Source organism: Muntiacus reevesi, chromosome 7 (genome assembly GCF_963930625.1).
Source record: "Muntiacus reevesi chromosome 7, mMunRee1.1, whole genome shotgun sequence".
In the NCBI taxonomy this organism is placed as follows: Eukaryota; Metazoa; Chordata; class Mammalia; order Artiodactyla; family Cervidae; genus Muntiacus; species Muntiacus reevesi.
This window is the reverse complement of record NC_089255.1, coordinates 82,634,106-82,650,444: the sequence shown is the minus strand read 5'-3', so window position 1 is coordinate 82,650,444 and position 16,339 is coordinate 82,634,106. Positions and strand designations below refer to the sequence as shown.

Genomic DNA, 16,339 nt, shown 5'->3' with positions numbered 1-16,339 from the left:
GGCTTTGTAGTATGTTTTGAAATCAGTAAGCATGAGGCCTCCAAGTTTGTTCTCCTTTTCCAAGATTGTTTTGGCGGTTTGGGATCCCTTGAGATTCCATATCAGTTTTAGCATTTTTTTTCCTTTCTGTTTCTGCCAACAAATATCATTGGACTTTTTTTTTAAGATTGCATTGAATTGCTCTGGGTGGTATGGACATTTTATTGCTATTGAGTCTTCCCATTCCTTTGTGTTTTCTCTGATTTCTTTTAGCAATATTTTGTAATTTTCAGTGTACAAGCCTTTCACCTCCTTAAGTTAGGTTTACTCCTAGGTATTTTATCCTTTTTGATGCTATAACAAATTGGATTGTTTCCTTAGTTCATTCTTTCTTTGATTCTTTTCTTTTTTTTGTATTGGTCTTTGTTAGTGTACTGAAATGCAACTGAGTTTTCCTTGTTGATTTTGTATCCTGAAACTTTACTGAAATCATTAATTAGTTGTTAACACATTTTACAAATGGTCTCTTTTGGGTTTTCTACCAATAAGACCATGTCGTGTAAAGTGAGATAATTTTACTTCTTCTTTTCCAGTTTGAATGCCTTTTATTTCTTTGTCTTTTCCAACTGTTCAACATGTGCTTTATCAGTTGGCATAGGCTAAGTTATGCTGGAGTAAAAAGCAAACAAACCCAAATCTCAGTGGCTAAAAGAACAAATGCTTATTTATCATTACCCTAGTGTTTCCATCATTTGGTTGAGATGTTCTGTGGGACCCAGGCAAAGCAAGGTTGCAGCTCTATGTTTTTGTGATTGTTGAGGCAGGCCAAAGGGAGCTAGCTCAACACATAGTGATCTTTTTTTTTTTTTTTTTTTTAATATTACTTTCCAGTATGATCCTCTGATCACACATGAGGCTTCAATGATTTCTGTTTTTACTGTACTGGATCTTCGTTGCTGCACAGGCTTTCCTCTCTTTGCAGCAAGCGGGGTCTACCCTCTAGTTTTGTGTGGGCCTCTCATTGTGGTGGCTTCTCCCGTGGCTGAACTTGGGCTCTAGGGTGTGTGGGCTTCAGGAGCTGTGGCTCGAGGGCTCGGCAGCTGTGGTTCTGGGCTGCAGATCACAGGTTCAATAGTTGTGGCACAGGGGCTTAGCTGCTGTGAGGCATGTGGGATCTTCCTGGATCAGGGATCGAACCTGTGTCTCCTGCACTGGCAGGGTGGATTCTCCAGCACTGAGCCACTGAGAAAGCCCCACATAATGACTTTCAAAACTTCTACCTAAATGACATATGTCATCCTCACTCACTTTGCCACACTTCACTTCAAAGGTGGTGGAGAAAAGCCTTCCTACCCTGGGTTCATGAATAGCAGAAAGTCAGAAATATTCGGTGAGCAGCACAAACAACCGCTACACTCTGCCCTTCTAGTTCCCAAATGCTGATCTCACTTTCTCTTCCACAGGTCAGGTATCCACCATACAACCCCCACCCCCCACACCCTCACAGTCCTATCCAATCAGGACATCATATTCAAAGCCCAGGACATCGAGATGCATGTGGCACAGCGGTCTCTACAGCACGGGGTGCGTGTGGCAGTACCAGAATCGGGAGCTGTGGCTTGTTTTGATCACGAGACTTCTGCACCCAGAGGGCAAACTATCTGCCCCCATACACCAAATATGGGCTTCCCTGATGGCTCAAGGCAATAAAGAATCCACCAGCAGTGCAGGAGACCTGGGTTCGATCTCTAGATTGGGAAGTTCCCCTGGAGGAAGGCATGGCAACCCACTCCAGGATTCTTGCCTAGAGAATCCCCATGGACAGAGGATTATAGTCCTCTGGCGGGTTATAGTCCATGGGGTTGCAAAGAGTCAAATGCGACTGAGCAACTAAGCACATACACCAAATAGATACAGTTGGTGAAATACTAACAGGACAACCACAGTGAACACTCCTATTCAGAAAAGGAAACAAAACAAAACACACAGAAGTGACTAGTCTCTAGCAATTCTGACTACAAGATGAACCATGCAAGGTCACCTTCAGCTTTTTCGGAAAAGCTAAACATAGAAGGACAGGCAAAAGTATATAAGGCATACTAAATAAAAAATTTGTTAAAAAAATTTTAAAAATTAAAGTATGTAAGGCAAATGCATTACAAAAAAGAAAAAGATAGCAAAGATCCTGTTCTTATTAATAATATTAGAACAAATAGAATTCTGGCTAAAGAGCATTAAATGAGACTAAAAGTTTACACTATAATGCTAAAGGCTACAATTCACAAAATGTATACTAGTTATGAGTATCCATGCACAAAACACAGTAGCAACTTTCAACAAGTGGAAACTCTAAGAAGTGCAAGAAGAAATAGACAAAATATATTAATATTAGAAAACTTTCAAAAAAAAAAACTTTCTTCTCAGTGTGAGACAGATCAAAGAGTTAAAAACAAATGTATGGATACAGAAGACTAAAACAATCAGGTAGATCTTATGGGTAAATACCAAACCTTTTACCTTGATGACACCAGGTAATACAGAATATATCTCATTTTCAGCTGTATATGGAATTTTCATGAAATTGACCTTATGTTAGGCTACAAAGAAAACCTTAATATTTTCCATATTGCATATTTAAGCAGCATATTGTTTTTGCATACCTTTTCCCATCTTTTAATTTACTGAAGTATAATTTACAAATACAACTTTAATTTACAAATACAATTCCTTCTGACAGTGACTACAGCCATGAAATTAAAGAAAGGATACTTGCTCCTTGGAAGGAAAGCTATGACAAACCTATACAGCGTATTAAAAAGCAAAGACATCACTCTGCAGACAAAGGTCCTCCGTATAGTCCTAGGAGTGGAGTTATTGGGTTGTATATGCAGTGTATTTTCTAATTATTTCCAACAGTTTTGTGTCATTCTGATTTAGGCACATCTTGTAAATACCATATAGCCACAAGATTTAAAAAACATCCAATCTGAGCATTTGTCTTTAATAAGGGAACTTAACTAGTCACATTCATCATGCGTAATGTTTGGACTTCTTCCTGCCAACTTACTTTGTCTTCTATTTACTGTTATTTCTTCTTCTCTGATTCTGCATTCCTTTTCCTTTTAAAATTTATATATAGTGAAATATACAGATCTCCGGTGTTGTATTCTGCTTTTTTGTTTGTTTGTTTTTATTTATTTTGCTTTTGTATTTTTAAAAAATCTATTTATTTGGCTGTTTCAAATGTTAGTTGTGGCACATGGGATTTTAGCGCCCTGACCAGGGATGAAACCTTTATCCCCTACATTGCAAGGTGTAGAGGACCACTAGGGAAGTCAGAACTTCCTTCCTTTTGAAAGCTGCATACTTTCCATTGTGTGTATATACCACATTTTGGTTATTCATTCATCTGTTGATGGACGCTTGCATTGCTCTGTCCTCTAGACTACTGTGAATAGTGATGCCAATGAACATGGGTATACAAATATCTTTCAGATCCTGCTTTCAATTCTTTTGTATATATACCCCAAAGTGGAATTGCTGTATTATATGGTGGCTCTTTATAAAACTTCCTTTTTGAGGAAGTATATTATTTTTCATAGCTACTGTACCATTTTACATTTCCATCAACAGTACACAATAGTTCCAGTTTCTCCATATCCTTGTCAACTCTTGTTATTTAGTTATGCTTACCTGCAGCCATCTTAATAGGTATGAAGTGATAACTGTGATTTTGATTTGCATTTCCCTAACGATAAGTGACTTAAATATCTTTTCATGTGCTTTTTGGCCATCTGTATGTCTTCTCCAGAAAACTGTCTTATTCAAGTCCTCTTACTTTTAATTCTACCTCATTGTTTTTAAGTGCTCATGACATTCCATGGTATAGATGTAAGTTAAAACTTTCAGATTGATATTTACATTCTTTTCAATTTTTCTGTTATAGTGGTATAGTAAGCCTCTTTCTATATACTTCCTTGTACACATATGTGAAGTTTACACATTTATCATGCATTTACACAAACTGATCATACATTGTAAATGAAATCACCTATGATACCTATAAATAACAATAGAATTGGGCTCGCATGGCATCTGCAATCTTTATTTTAATGGATCCTAGTGAAGTGAAAGTCGTTCAGTCATGTTCGACTCTTTGTGACTCCATGACTATACAGTCCACGTAATTCTCTAGGCCAGAATACTGGAGTGGGTAACCTTTCTCTTCTCCAAGGGATCTTCCCAACCCAGGGATTGAATCCAGGTCTCTTGCATTGCAGGTGGATTCTTCACCAGCTGAGCCACAAGGGAAGCCCAAGAACACTGGAGTGGGTAGCCGATCCCTTCTCCAGCAGATCTTCCCAACCCAGAAATCAAACCAGAGTCTCCTGCATTGCAGGTGGATTCTTTACCAACTGACCTATCAGGGAAGCCCAATGGATACTAAACTACTGCTGTCCAAAAATGGTTTTACTTATTTGCATTCTTGTCAGCACTACATGAATACCCATGTCCTTATACCCTTATTATATACATTGGAAAATTTTCTGATCATTTGTCTTAATTTTGGGGGAATTTCTTTTTTGCATAAAAATCTAATTTTAATGTATCCACACTTATCAATCTTTTCTTTTATGGCTTTTACACTCTTCATCTTCAAGAATTTTGCTGCTAAGTCACTTCAATGACATGACTTCAGTCATGTCCGACTCTGCAACCCTATGGACCATAGCCTGCCAGGCTCCTCTGTCCATAGGATTATCCAGGCAAGAATAATGGAGTGGATTACCATGCCCTCCTCCAGGAGATCTTCCAAACCCAGGGATTGAACCTGCGTCTCTTATGTCTTTGCATTGGCAGGCAGGTTCTTTACCACTAGCGCCACCAGGAAGCCCTCTTTTAGAATTCTATTCAGGGCTTACATACATTTTCCTTTTTCTTTTCCTAATACTTCCATGTTGGATGGCATCACCGACTTATGGACATGAGTTTGAGCAAGCTCTGGGAGTTGGTGATGGACATGGAAGCTTGGAGTGCTGCAGTCCTGGGGTTGCAAAGAGCAGGACACGATTGAGTGACTGAACTGAACTGAATACTTCCATGGCTTAAAAAATATTTAGACTTTGATCCTCTTGAAGGATATGAAGTAGAAATATAATTTTTTTTTTCAAATGGATAGTCAACTTTTTTTCAAATGGAGAGTGGATACAATAATCACTATCATTTACTGAACAACACTTACTTCTATCAGGTACTGTTCAATTCAGTCCTATCTTATTGGGGTTGTTTTGAGGATTAAATAAAACATTTTTATTTTTTTCTATTTTTTGGCTACCCCTGGCATACGAGATCTTAGTTCCCAACCAGAGATTGAACCCAGGTCCCCTGCAGTGAAAGTATGATGTCTTAACTACTGGACTGCCAAGCAAGCCCCTAAATAAAACATTTTAAAGGGAAGCAACGAAAGCATCAAATGCTTATGTAATTTGCCCAATTCACACAAATATTAACTGCTAAAATCAGGATCGTAACCCTAGTGGGATGACTCCACAATATTTGGTCTTCTAATGCAATTTTCTTTTCCCATAGATTTTTACATTTTTTATTTTAATACCAGCTTTGTAACATCCTAAGTTACCATAAATACATAGGTCTATTTATGGACTTTCTAGTCTGTTTCAATGATCTATTTGTTCTTATACTGTCTTGTGATCATGTAAAACATCTAATCTGATCATGTTATCCATCCTAATTAAAAACTGAATGACTCCCTGTTGACCTCAGGATTAAGTCCAAACCCTTCATCCTGTCATATAAAGCCCCCTCCCTCCCACCTCCTACCTCTGGAGTCTCAGATGTGAACATAGACTCCTCCCTTCTATGTTCTAGCTCTCTTTCAAGATTAACTCAAACATAACTGCCTTTAGTCCTTCTTCTCTCCCCATCCCAACCAAGGAAAAAGAAATCATTCTTTCCACCTGTATGTCTACTCCATCATAATTTTATCCTAGCATCACTATTTCACTGTATTTCACTACATGTCTCTTTTCTACCATAATATGAATATTCTAGAGGATAAGACCACATCTTATTAAATGCCTACCATAAACTTAATAAACATTTGAGTAAATCAATATAAAATGACCATCATATTATATGAGCAATTTTCTGATTTATAAAAAGATGCAGGAAATTTTAAAATGACACAAAATTTAATTTTAAAGACAACACTGAAAAATGAGTATTTTTAACTATACTCAGCTCACTTAGAGCAAGTGGGTGAGTGCAATAGTAATTCACGCCATAGCATGTTTAGCGAACTGGCAAAAGAGAAAATGGGTCAAAGAAAGATGGAGAAATTTTCTCTTTTCATTAGAACCGAGGGGCTCCGTAATCATCTGGCATCCGCTCAATGTTGTACCTGATCAGGACAAAAAATTAACATTGGTTAGAAACCAGATCCCACCTTAAAAGCCCATCCTTTATTGATTATATCACTGTCACCTCCTGCTGTGAATCCTTTTTGTCAGTGGGAACATTTTAAAGGCCTATCATAATGAATGATTTACAGCAAAATGCTGACTACATTATCTTTATTCTTCAAAGTGAGAAAGTTAACAAGTTGGAGAGCCAGGTACGGAGTCCAGGTGTGCCCAAGCCTCTCACCCATATTCTTCCAATTTTGTTGTGTTTGTCCCAGGATAAAAAGTTGGCCAATAATAGTCTGAGGACTGACACAGGAACATCAAAGAAGGATAAAAAGCAGCTTTTTTTATTTTAAATGAACTTCCAGTTTCCCAGATAAGGTGCTAATCACCTGCACTAGGTTTTCAAAAAAAAAAAAAGGTATTTCTAGCCAAAAAGATAAGCTTAAGTTACTGCTTTGTATCAATATTTAAGGCCACACCTTTCCCTATTCCTTCTAGTGATATTACTGTAACACTGTGAATGTCTGCCTCATTCCTAAATCCTAGCTTTATCTTTTGCCTGTGTTCTTGTCATTAATACTTTGTCTCATTTATTCAAATAGAACCATGTAAACATTTGATACATCAATTGTTTTTTCCCAAATCCTTCTATATCTTGACATCAACTATGTATAGTTAATCACTTCTCTAAGAGAAACATCTCACCTATGGTTAGAAATGTACATGATGGGAACTCCAGGGATCTTCCGGATTCTTCGTTTAAGGTCCCGATCAACTGTGGCCACAATGTAACACTTGTGCTGGAAAAGACAGGATTCGGTGTTCACACAGAGCTCACTAAATGATACTGGATACAATCACTGGTTAGTCTGAAGAATTACTCATTTTTACAGTAAATAAGAAAAGAAAGGCTAAAAGAAATTGGTGAGTAGTTCTAGATTGAGGAGCTCATATTTATCACATAAAACATAACAAGTTACCTGGGCTGACTGTAGCTCTACGAATCTTGATGGGGAGAAGATAGAAAAACTAGTTAAAAGCTGCAAATTGTTTTTTGTCTCATAAGTGGAAGGGATTTTCATGTCTAGGGCAGACAATTCGGTTTTCGGAAAACACCCTCAGAAAGACTATGCAAAGGCAGAGTTACAGTCTTAGATCTGAAGCCACAGCTTTTGCCTTTAGAAGGATCTCCGGGGCTGGTCCTACTCTGGAGGCCTCCTCGTGGTGGAGGGAGGCTACCTCCTGGGCTCTGAAGCCAGAATAGGAAGATCTCCAGGACAAGTCAGGGTCAAACAGCTCTGAAAGCACTTACATTTAGCAACCTGTCTGGAACTAATTTGTATTATACTGATACTTTACTTTTCTCCTACTGAAATCTCTTGCTGAGTTTTATAAAGAGTTGTAGACTGGGGCCAGCCATGCTATGGGGAATTAAGGGAAATGCCGGCCCCACCCAAGGGATGAAGTGGCTCAAGGGATGGCAGTGTGGTCACTACATAAAGATGATTATTTTCAGCATAGACAGGCTTTTTAAGGGCAATCAGCAACAGAAGTTCTGGCAGTGTTTGACAAGGCAGAACAGATGAATCAAAAACCTACTTATTCTACTTATTCTAGGGTATGTGTGAAATAGCACCCTGGCAGACTCAGACTCAAAATTCCTACATGGGGAGTAAATGGAACTTTACTCAATTATTTATTTTTTGGCTGCACTGCGTGGCATGTGGGATCTTAGTTTCTCAATCAGGGATCAAACCTGTGCCTCCTGCACTGGAAGTGCATAGTCTGGACCATCAGGCAAGTCCGTGGAACCTTATTTTAGATTCACAGGGAGATGGAACCTGATATATTAGTTTGTCTACACTCACCCACTTAAATCATATTATAGAGGAGATTTGTGGGATTAAAAAATCAATAAATGCTCCAAATTACACCCCCGATAAATGCAGATGCCAAGATCTGAAACCATGTCTCCTCCTCAAACCCATGATCTTTCTCCATTATGGTTACAGTATACACTTCCAATCCACTCTCTCAAGTGAATGAGGACACCGACACTCCCCATGAAGGGATTCTATATGATTTTTTTAATCATTTATATTCCTAGATACATGAACATTTAGGAAATAATAGCTTATCTTTTTTTAATAGCACACAATAAATATCACAAAATGGTGATACCTGAGTTACCCTTTGTACTAAGCAGTCGTCTGCATAGGTCCCTTTGTGTGTGCATGGTAATCGTTCAAATCTTGGATCCTTGGCGATCCTACATGGTTATAAAAGTGGATTAATAAAAACACTCAAGCAACTAAGTAACTTTACAACTTTCAACCAGTGAAATAAGAGTAATGTGATCTCTGTGGAGATTTCAAGACACCCCTCTCCCCCTGAAGCTTATCTTCTATATAACTGGGAAGACAATTTATAGAGAAGGGAATTAAAGCTTACAGACTGAGAGCTGCCGAGCCTTACATCACATACTTGTTACAGAAATCTGAATTATTGTATTTCTGTTTTACAGATAAATAAGTAGATTCAGAGAGCTTGATTAATTTGTTCGAAGCTATACAGCTGGGAAACGCCAGGATTCAAAACTAAATCAAATTAAACCTAACCATTTTGCTTTTAGGACGCTGTCTCACACAAATACACAAGAATACAGGTCCAAGGACGGTCACTACAATATGGTTTACAGCAGTGGGAAACTGGAGATAATCTGAATATCCATCAGCAAGGTAAAAGTTAAATACATTTTGGTATTTCTATCCTATTTTAAAAAAGAGGTAGAGCTGTATGTAATAATGTGGGAGGACATATAACAAACAAAGCAGATGACAGACACGTATATATCATTAAAAAATCACATTCATCACTGATTTCACTGGTCTCAATAGAAAGGTCCTTAGCATTGGGAATGTGATTAGCTTATGATTTTCCCAAACTCAACATCAGTGTCTGTCAGTTGTTCTTCACAGGAAAATGGTATTTCATGAAAAAGCAGCTCGTTCAGCTCACAGCTCCAGCACACAAATGCTTCTTGTTGAGACAATGTTCATCCTTTGCTCTGTTTGCCTTCTCCTTCCAGTTTTACTGAGATGGAAGTGACATACAGCACTGTGTGAGTTTAAGGCCCACAGCACGATGACTTGATTTACACATATTATGAAATGACTGCTGGAGAAACATTAAGGGAGCACCCACCAGCAGAAATGCTGTGTGTGCTTCTCATTACACCACAAGGAATACGGATGTGTAGTCCAGGGTTGAGATTTAACACTGTTAATGAATTTTACAGCTCTGTTAAGGATATTCTTAAGTGACTCTGGTATTAAAAAAAACTGCCGGTGAAGAATAAAAAAAACTACTAGCATTACTTGGGCCCAATGTCTTGATTTGTACTAAGGTACAGCCATTCTTTTGCATTCAGTGCAAATGTCAGAACAGTGATAAAGGCAACACCTTGGTAGTATTATGAAAATAGTTTTGCAAACTCCCTGCAAAGGTCTCTGGGACTCCGGGGGTGGAGGGGGTTCCCACACTGTGGGAACCACTAAACTGAAAGGCACTTTCTAGAGTAAACACAGAACTTCTTGTAAGTAAACTGAAAATTGTTTAAGTGTGAGATTCTGAAGAAGATAACCAGGTAACAAACTAACAGAAAGACACTTTCTAAGTGAAAACCTAGAGGAACGTTAAAGGAGGCCCAGGAGACCTGTATGACTAAGGAACTTTAGTTCAAAAAGCTTCGGCTTGAAAACTCTAACCTTCAAATGTTTGCTTTCTAAGTCATAAATAGTTAACTAGTTTTGTATGATTTTTGTTTAAACTAACCAGACAAGAAATCTTTGGAGAGCAAACAGAAGAAGGAGGGTCAAAAGAATCTTCAGTGCACCAATTTAAAACAAATCTAGATCAGCTCCTTCCTACCTTAAAGCCACTCTATACTTCTGCCCCAATTTCTCAATTTCAGCCATTACGCAGTCAGTTATACAAGGGATACCTGCCAGGAAAAAAAAATTAGCAACAAACTTGCGAAGGAAATTATTTTGCTCTCTGAATTATATCCTGTTGAGAGTTTTACCACTGGACCACCAGGAAATTCCCTGAATTATATACTTTAAATGAGTGACTTACATGGTATGTGGATTGAATCTTGAAGTTGGTAAATAGCATGAAGATAAAAAAGTAAATAATGCATGATCTATTCTTATTCGTGAACAAAAATAACCTCACAGAATGAGGTTATTTATTATGAACAAAAATACCCCACAGAAACTGTATATGAATTTTTAAAAACTGCCCCTTTCTGAGGAAAGGCATAATAGGGAATCTTCATTTTCTTTATGATAGATTATTAATTTTTTCACAAATACACGAACACTCTTGAGAACAAAGTTAAGACGTCTTAAACTAAAACACAATGCCTAGAAGAAAAGACAGTTGTAAAATGGAGGAAAGAAGATAGGAGGAGCAGGTAGGCATGGAATTAGAGGGCAATGCATGCCTTAAAAGGGTCAATTTCAAAGCCATGCAGCACTGAAGCAAGAGCTTGCATCTGGAGCAGGGAAATGGGTCAGGAAGATCACTACAAAGACTCTCAGTAAAAAAGAAAGCCCATAGGTATCTAACCATCCTCCTCTCTTGGAGTGTCAAACAGAAATGGAAGGGACCAGGAGCTATGAAAAGGTCAAAGGGGCATCTTCAAGCCAAAAGGAAGATAAAGGCCTTCTTTTAAGAGTAAAGGCAAGTGAAGAAAAATGAAATAAGCAGAGCTTAAATCAGTTAAGGAATCTCCTAGCTAACTGAAGTTGTAATGCACTTGAACGTTTCTTCAGCCTTTGCTCTGAGATACTATGTTACACAGAAAAGTGGCATTTTCCTTAGTAAGTTTTTTCTCTCAGAAAAGGCACTGTGAGAGCATTTAGCTGTATGCATTATAGCTGCACTCTATGGTATCCACAACGGGAGAAAGACCTAACTATAAAACCAACGCTATCCCAAACAATCATCCTTTTTTTTGGCCATGCCATGTGGCTTATAGGATTTTAGTTCCTCAACCAGGGACTGAATCTGCATCCTTGGCAGTGAAAGTGCCGAGTGCTAAGCACTAGACCACCACGGACTTCCCCTGAACCATTCAGGGGAAGAGCTAGTAGTAGAACTAGAGAGCCAGAGAAGCAATGGAACGCCAAGGGGCCACGCTTGAACCCTCCATCCGTTTTGTTCATAAATAGGTCACAGCATTCCTGGAGAAGCAGCTAAGACAACTACAACAAACACCCTTAGAATAGAAGTCGTCTACCAAAATTTGTTTCTTCCCTTAATCAGGCCACCCTAGTCCACTTTTAGGCATGGTCATGCTCCAACTTCAGACTACCCTTTATTATTCCTAAGAGACTTAAGAAATTTTTTTTTTTAAGTATTACATGTACATAGCTTTAAAAAAATACAAAAAGGCCTATATGAAAAAATAATGATCCCTTGATCTTTTTCCACCCCACCAATTCTGAGAGTTGAACTATAAAGAAGGCTGAGCACTGAAGAATTGATGCTTTCAAATTGTGGTGCTGGAGAAGATTCTTGAGAGTCGCCTGGACAGCAAGGAGATCAAACCAGTCAATCCTAAAGGAATCAACCCTGAATATCATTGGAATAACTGATGCTGAAACTGAAGCTCCAATACTTTGGTCACATGGTGGAAGAGCCAACTCATTGGATAAGAACCTGATGCTGGGAAAGGCTGAGGGTAGGAGAAGGGGGAGACAGAGGATGAGATGGTTGGATGGTACCAGTGACTCAATGGACATGAGTCCATTGACCCAATGGACATGAGTTTGAGCAAACTCTGGGAAATAGTGAAGGACAGGAAAGCCTGGTGTGTGGCAGTGTGTAGGGTTGCAAAGAGTCAGACATGACTGAGTGACTGAACAAATTCTGATCCTTAGAGATGACTATTTTAATTTCATTGGCTGTTTTTCTCACTTGGTGGTTACATTCATAATTGATATAATAAACTTATGCAGTTAATTTTTATATTAATTTTAGGCATTTAAAGAATTACCCATCACACATCCCTTATCCCATCCTGCTAATTTTAATAAATCAATAAACAGCATTAACATTACTATCACTCTGTAAATGTTCACTATGTAGTGTCTTTTATATATATTATAGGAGGTATGAAGTTTTTCCTTTGATTCCAATAGTTTATTCTTTATGACAAAGTGTAAGTTTAATTTTCATTTGTATCTTTAACTAGATGACTTGAAAACATGTGAATATAAACCCACCACAAAATAAAACAGATCTCACTATTAGGAAGTTATTTCCCTGTACTTGTCTTAAACTATCTTTTTCCTCCTCATGGTAGGAAAAGAAGACCATTTGAAGGAGGAGACACCCAAACACACAAGGGAAATCTATTAATGGTAAACTACATATCTAGGTGTAAATAAACTACCTCAGATCCTTTGTGGTACAAATAAACACCAGACTGAATAAACTTAGGAATAGGTGACCATAATCATTTCTAGTTCTGTGTTTGTAAATGGCTGGCAAAATGTCTTATTCAGCTTCCACTCTGAAGTGGATAGGAGAATGTTTCCTACTTAATGTAAATAATATATATAGTGAGAAATAAATTTTTATTTATCCAGAATTTTAAAATCCAAAATCCTAAACCAGAAAATTCCCCACCTGTTTTCTAAGTTGATGTCTGTAACGATGGTCAAAGTATACAAAGTGTTTTCTCAATTGTGAAAGCTTAATTATTCCCAGTCAAATTTGCATTATATTTCAATTCATTGAAAAGGGTCCCTGCTATGGTGAGCAAATTAAATGGCCAGCAATTCAGTTAACTAGAACCCCATTTCCCTTTTTTCATGTATTTGGGTAAGTATGATTATTATTTACAAATGTCACAGAAATGGAAATGTCTAATACTCACACTTGGCATACAGACAGTCCATCATTGACTGCACTAAGTCCAGTTTGGCTTTAATAGAAAAGTTGATAAAGTTGGTATCAACCAGGATGTGGTAAGGTGGGCCCAGCTGTGTGTTATATTGGAAGAATAAGCAGGAAGGGTGTTGGGGGCTGGAAGAAAAAGGAAAAAAACACCAAGTAATGTCTACACTGATATTCTGGTATAAATAAACAAAAAAGAAGTCTCTGCTTGGAATAGTTTGCTCCTTTCCCCCCTGTTCATTGGAAGTAAATCCTGTGATGATATATCCATCACCAATCTAGGGCAAAATAAGAAAAATGTGATGACATTTCATAAAGTTAAATGTACTTACGTAAAAGGAATAACCCTTATCCTGAAACTATCTCTTACTACTTTTTGGTGATATGCTGTCTCTTTTATGAAATGCAGGTATATTAATTAACAATCTTTCAATTTCATTTTGAAAGATTCTTGGCAAAGAGAAAAAAAATGATATTAGATTTAATCCCCAGGATTTTAGGGAAACTTTTACTGCTCCATGAAGTCCAAAAACCTTTGAACTGTTAGAACTGGTTTATACTCATCAATGTCACTTCATTTGTGTGCCAGACTTAAATGACTGAGCAAGTCAGTTCAGGGGATGCCTGAATTGCTCGGAGGTCTATAGTTTTAGAATCTTTCTTCGAGTTTTAAAGGAAAACTTGAAATTTCTTGATTACTCACACTTCTCTTTCCTTGAGTGCACTGGGATCTTTCTTTTCTTTCTTTTTTGGTTTTAATCTATCCTTTTCTTTACTAGAAAAAAAAGAAAAGAAAATTCAATGTAGCGGAGAAAAAAGTTCACAGCAGTGATTATTATTAAAAGTTTCTTCTTTTTTGTCTACAAAGGAAATCCTATTTTGTGAGATCATCATATTATCAGCATAGGCTTCTTGTGCACAAATAACTGTGTAGGAAGTAGCCTGGAATTAACATAGTTAATCAGTAAAACCTAATTAAGTTTTAAAATCATTAACTAATAATCCATATAAATTGTTAGTGGATAAATATATGTTGGTTATATTATTTCTTTCTTTGTCAGAAGCTCTCATATCAAGGATAAAAATCTACTTCCAAGCAGTGGGTAAACAGGCTGACATTTATCCGCTGAAGACTCAGATGCTTCAACAGCAGGAGGAAAAGGGTTCCCCCATGTCTCTGGTAAAATGCTAAAATGTGACAATATATATACAGAACTTAACTTTAACTAGAAACAAAATATTATTAGTGGTTCAAATTTCCTTAAAATTACATAATACGTACTAAAGGTCAAGAATACAATTTAACAACAATGAAGGCTCTAATGATTACTCCTTTGTACTGAGACTCTTAAACACAATGAAGCCCAGTCTTTATTTAATAACTCCATCCATTCTTAACCAAGTTGGTAAGTTGTTTGGTTCCTCCTTATACTAGATAATATCATTCTGCTCTCTTCTTCCACAGTCGTAAATCTTGTAAGATTTATCAAATGGAGACACCTAGATGTTTTCCCATTTTTTGTTTCAAAAATACTTGAGTTATCAGGTGCTGGTACACAAGACAATGATAATCTCTGACCTCACTGTCTTTCAAAAATTATAACAAACCTTCCCCCCCCCTCCCCCCGTAGAATGTAGCAGTGTAATGACAAAAACCTAAAGAAAATCCTATCTACGTCACAGAACAGTCAGGAGACTTAAAAGTGACATGGCATATACAGTGCATAGAAACAGGTGATACAAATTGAACACTTAAGAGATGCTGAATTCCCAACCCATTCACCAGTGTACCTACTCAGCAGTTAAGCGACCGTTGTACTTTATTACTCTATAATAGTCCGAGACATATCTATAACTCTGGGCAGTCTAGGAACCCAGGTGATTCCAGACACTCACAGCCTTTGATCTCTGAGACTAAGCATTCGCTTCATGGTCGCATACTTCCGTGTTTTCTTTTGCTTCCCCTTGAAACAAAAATTTTAGAGTTAAAAAGAGTTGGAAATACACCGCATATTCCTGAGTTCCTTTTCTTTTGTCCACACCCTTCTTCCCTCAAATACCCACTTCCTCCTATCTGCCTCAACCAGACTTTATTTTCTTGGGCTCCAAACTCACTGCAAATGGTGACTGCAGTCATGAAATTAAAAGACGCTTGCTCCTTGGAAGAAAAGTTATAATCAACCTAGACAGCATATTAAAAAGCAGAGACATTACTTCGCCAACAAAGGCTCGTCTAGTCAAAGCTATGGTTTTTCCAGTAGTCACCTATGAATGTGAGAGTTGGACTCTATAAAGAAAGCTGAGTGCCAAAGAATTGATGCTTTTGAATTGTGGTGTTGGAGAAGACTCTCGAGAGTCCCTTGGACGGCGACGAGACCCAAGCAGTCCATCCTAGAGGAAATGAGTCCTTAATATTCATTGGAAGGGCTGATGCTGAAGCTGAAACTCCAATACACTGGCCACCTGATGCGAAGGACTAACTCATTTGAAAAGACCCTGATGCTGGGAAAGATGGAAGGCAGGAGGAGAAGGGGATGACAGAGGATGAGATGGCTGGATGGCATCACCGACTCGATGGACGTAAGTTTGGGTAAACTCCGGGAGTTGGTGATGGACAGGGAGGCCTTGCGTGCTGCAGTCCATGGGGTCACAAAGAGTCAGACACGACTGAGCGACTGAACTGAACTGCCTCAACCCATCCTCCCAACTCGCTAAAACATAACAAGCACTACTCCCGCAGTTTAAAAAGTGAGATCGGAATGAAAATAAGCAAGGAGACTTTCGTAGAAGTTTGGCCAAGGTCCACTCCCTCAACCTACTCCCAGAGGTGGTCTGACAATGCCCGTTCTCGGACTCCCTGGGGTCTCACCATGTTCACGCCACGCTCTTGTTACTTCCGGAATCACCGGCGGCGCGGCTCGTTTGCGTCATCCGTACGCCGCTTCCGGCAAAGACTAGCCCGG

The 16,339-nt window shown here is 38.2% G+C and overlaps 1 protein-coding gene across 3 annotated transcripts; it reads right to left on the bottom strand.

The window, feature by feature from the left end:
- Positions 1-6,172: 6,172 nt before the first annotated feature.
- Positions 6,173-16,308, bottom strand: FCF1 (FCF1 rRNA-processing protein). Of its 3 annotated transcripts, XM_065941066.1 has the most exons (8): positions 16,246-16,308; positions 15,273-15,340; positions 14,080-14,151; positions 13,357-13,505; positions 10,338-10,410; positions 8,589-8,676; positions 7,113-7,207; positions 6,173-6,400 (listed from the first exon to the last, which is right to left on the bottom strand). In XM_065941066.1, exons 1-8 carry the CDS (start codon positions 16,246-16,248, stop codon positions 6,352-6,354), a joined length of 597 nt encoding a protein of 198 aa, XP_065797138.1. In that variant the 5' UTR covers positions 16,249-16,308; the 3' UTR covers positions 6,173-6,351. The 3 variants fall into 3 exon arrangements, with proteins under 3 accessions (XP_065797138.1, XP_065797136.1, XP_065797139.1); XM_065941064.1 differs by lacking the exons at positions 15,273-15,340; positions 16,246-16,308 and adding an exon at positions 15,642-16,189; XM_065941067.1 differs by lacking the exons at positions 6,173-6,400; positions 7,113-7,207; positions 8,589-8,676; positions 15,273-15,340; positions 16,246-16,308 and adding exons at positions 8,686-9,500; positions 15,642-16,217.
- Positions 16,309-16,339: the final 31 nt, after the last annotated feature.

Bases quoted from the DNA above. Each gene is read 5' to 3' on its own strand.
- FCF1 (XM_065941064.1), bottom strand. From the start codon at position 15,766: ATGGACTGCTTGGGTCTCGTCGCCGTCCAAGGGACTCTCGAGAGTCTT. The intron at 8,677-10,337 runs GTAGGAAGGAGC...ATAACCATGTAG, and splicing joins AAGTATAGAGTGGCTTTAAG to GATCGCCAAGGATCCAAGAT. The intron at 7,208-8,588 runs GTATCACCATTT...TGTCTTTTCCAG, and splicing joins TAGTACAAAGGGTAACTCAG to CACAAGTGTTACATTGTGGC.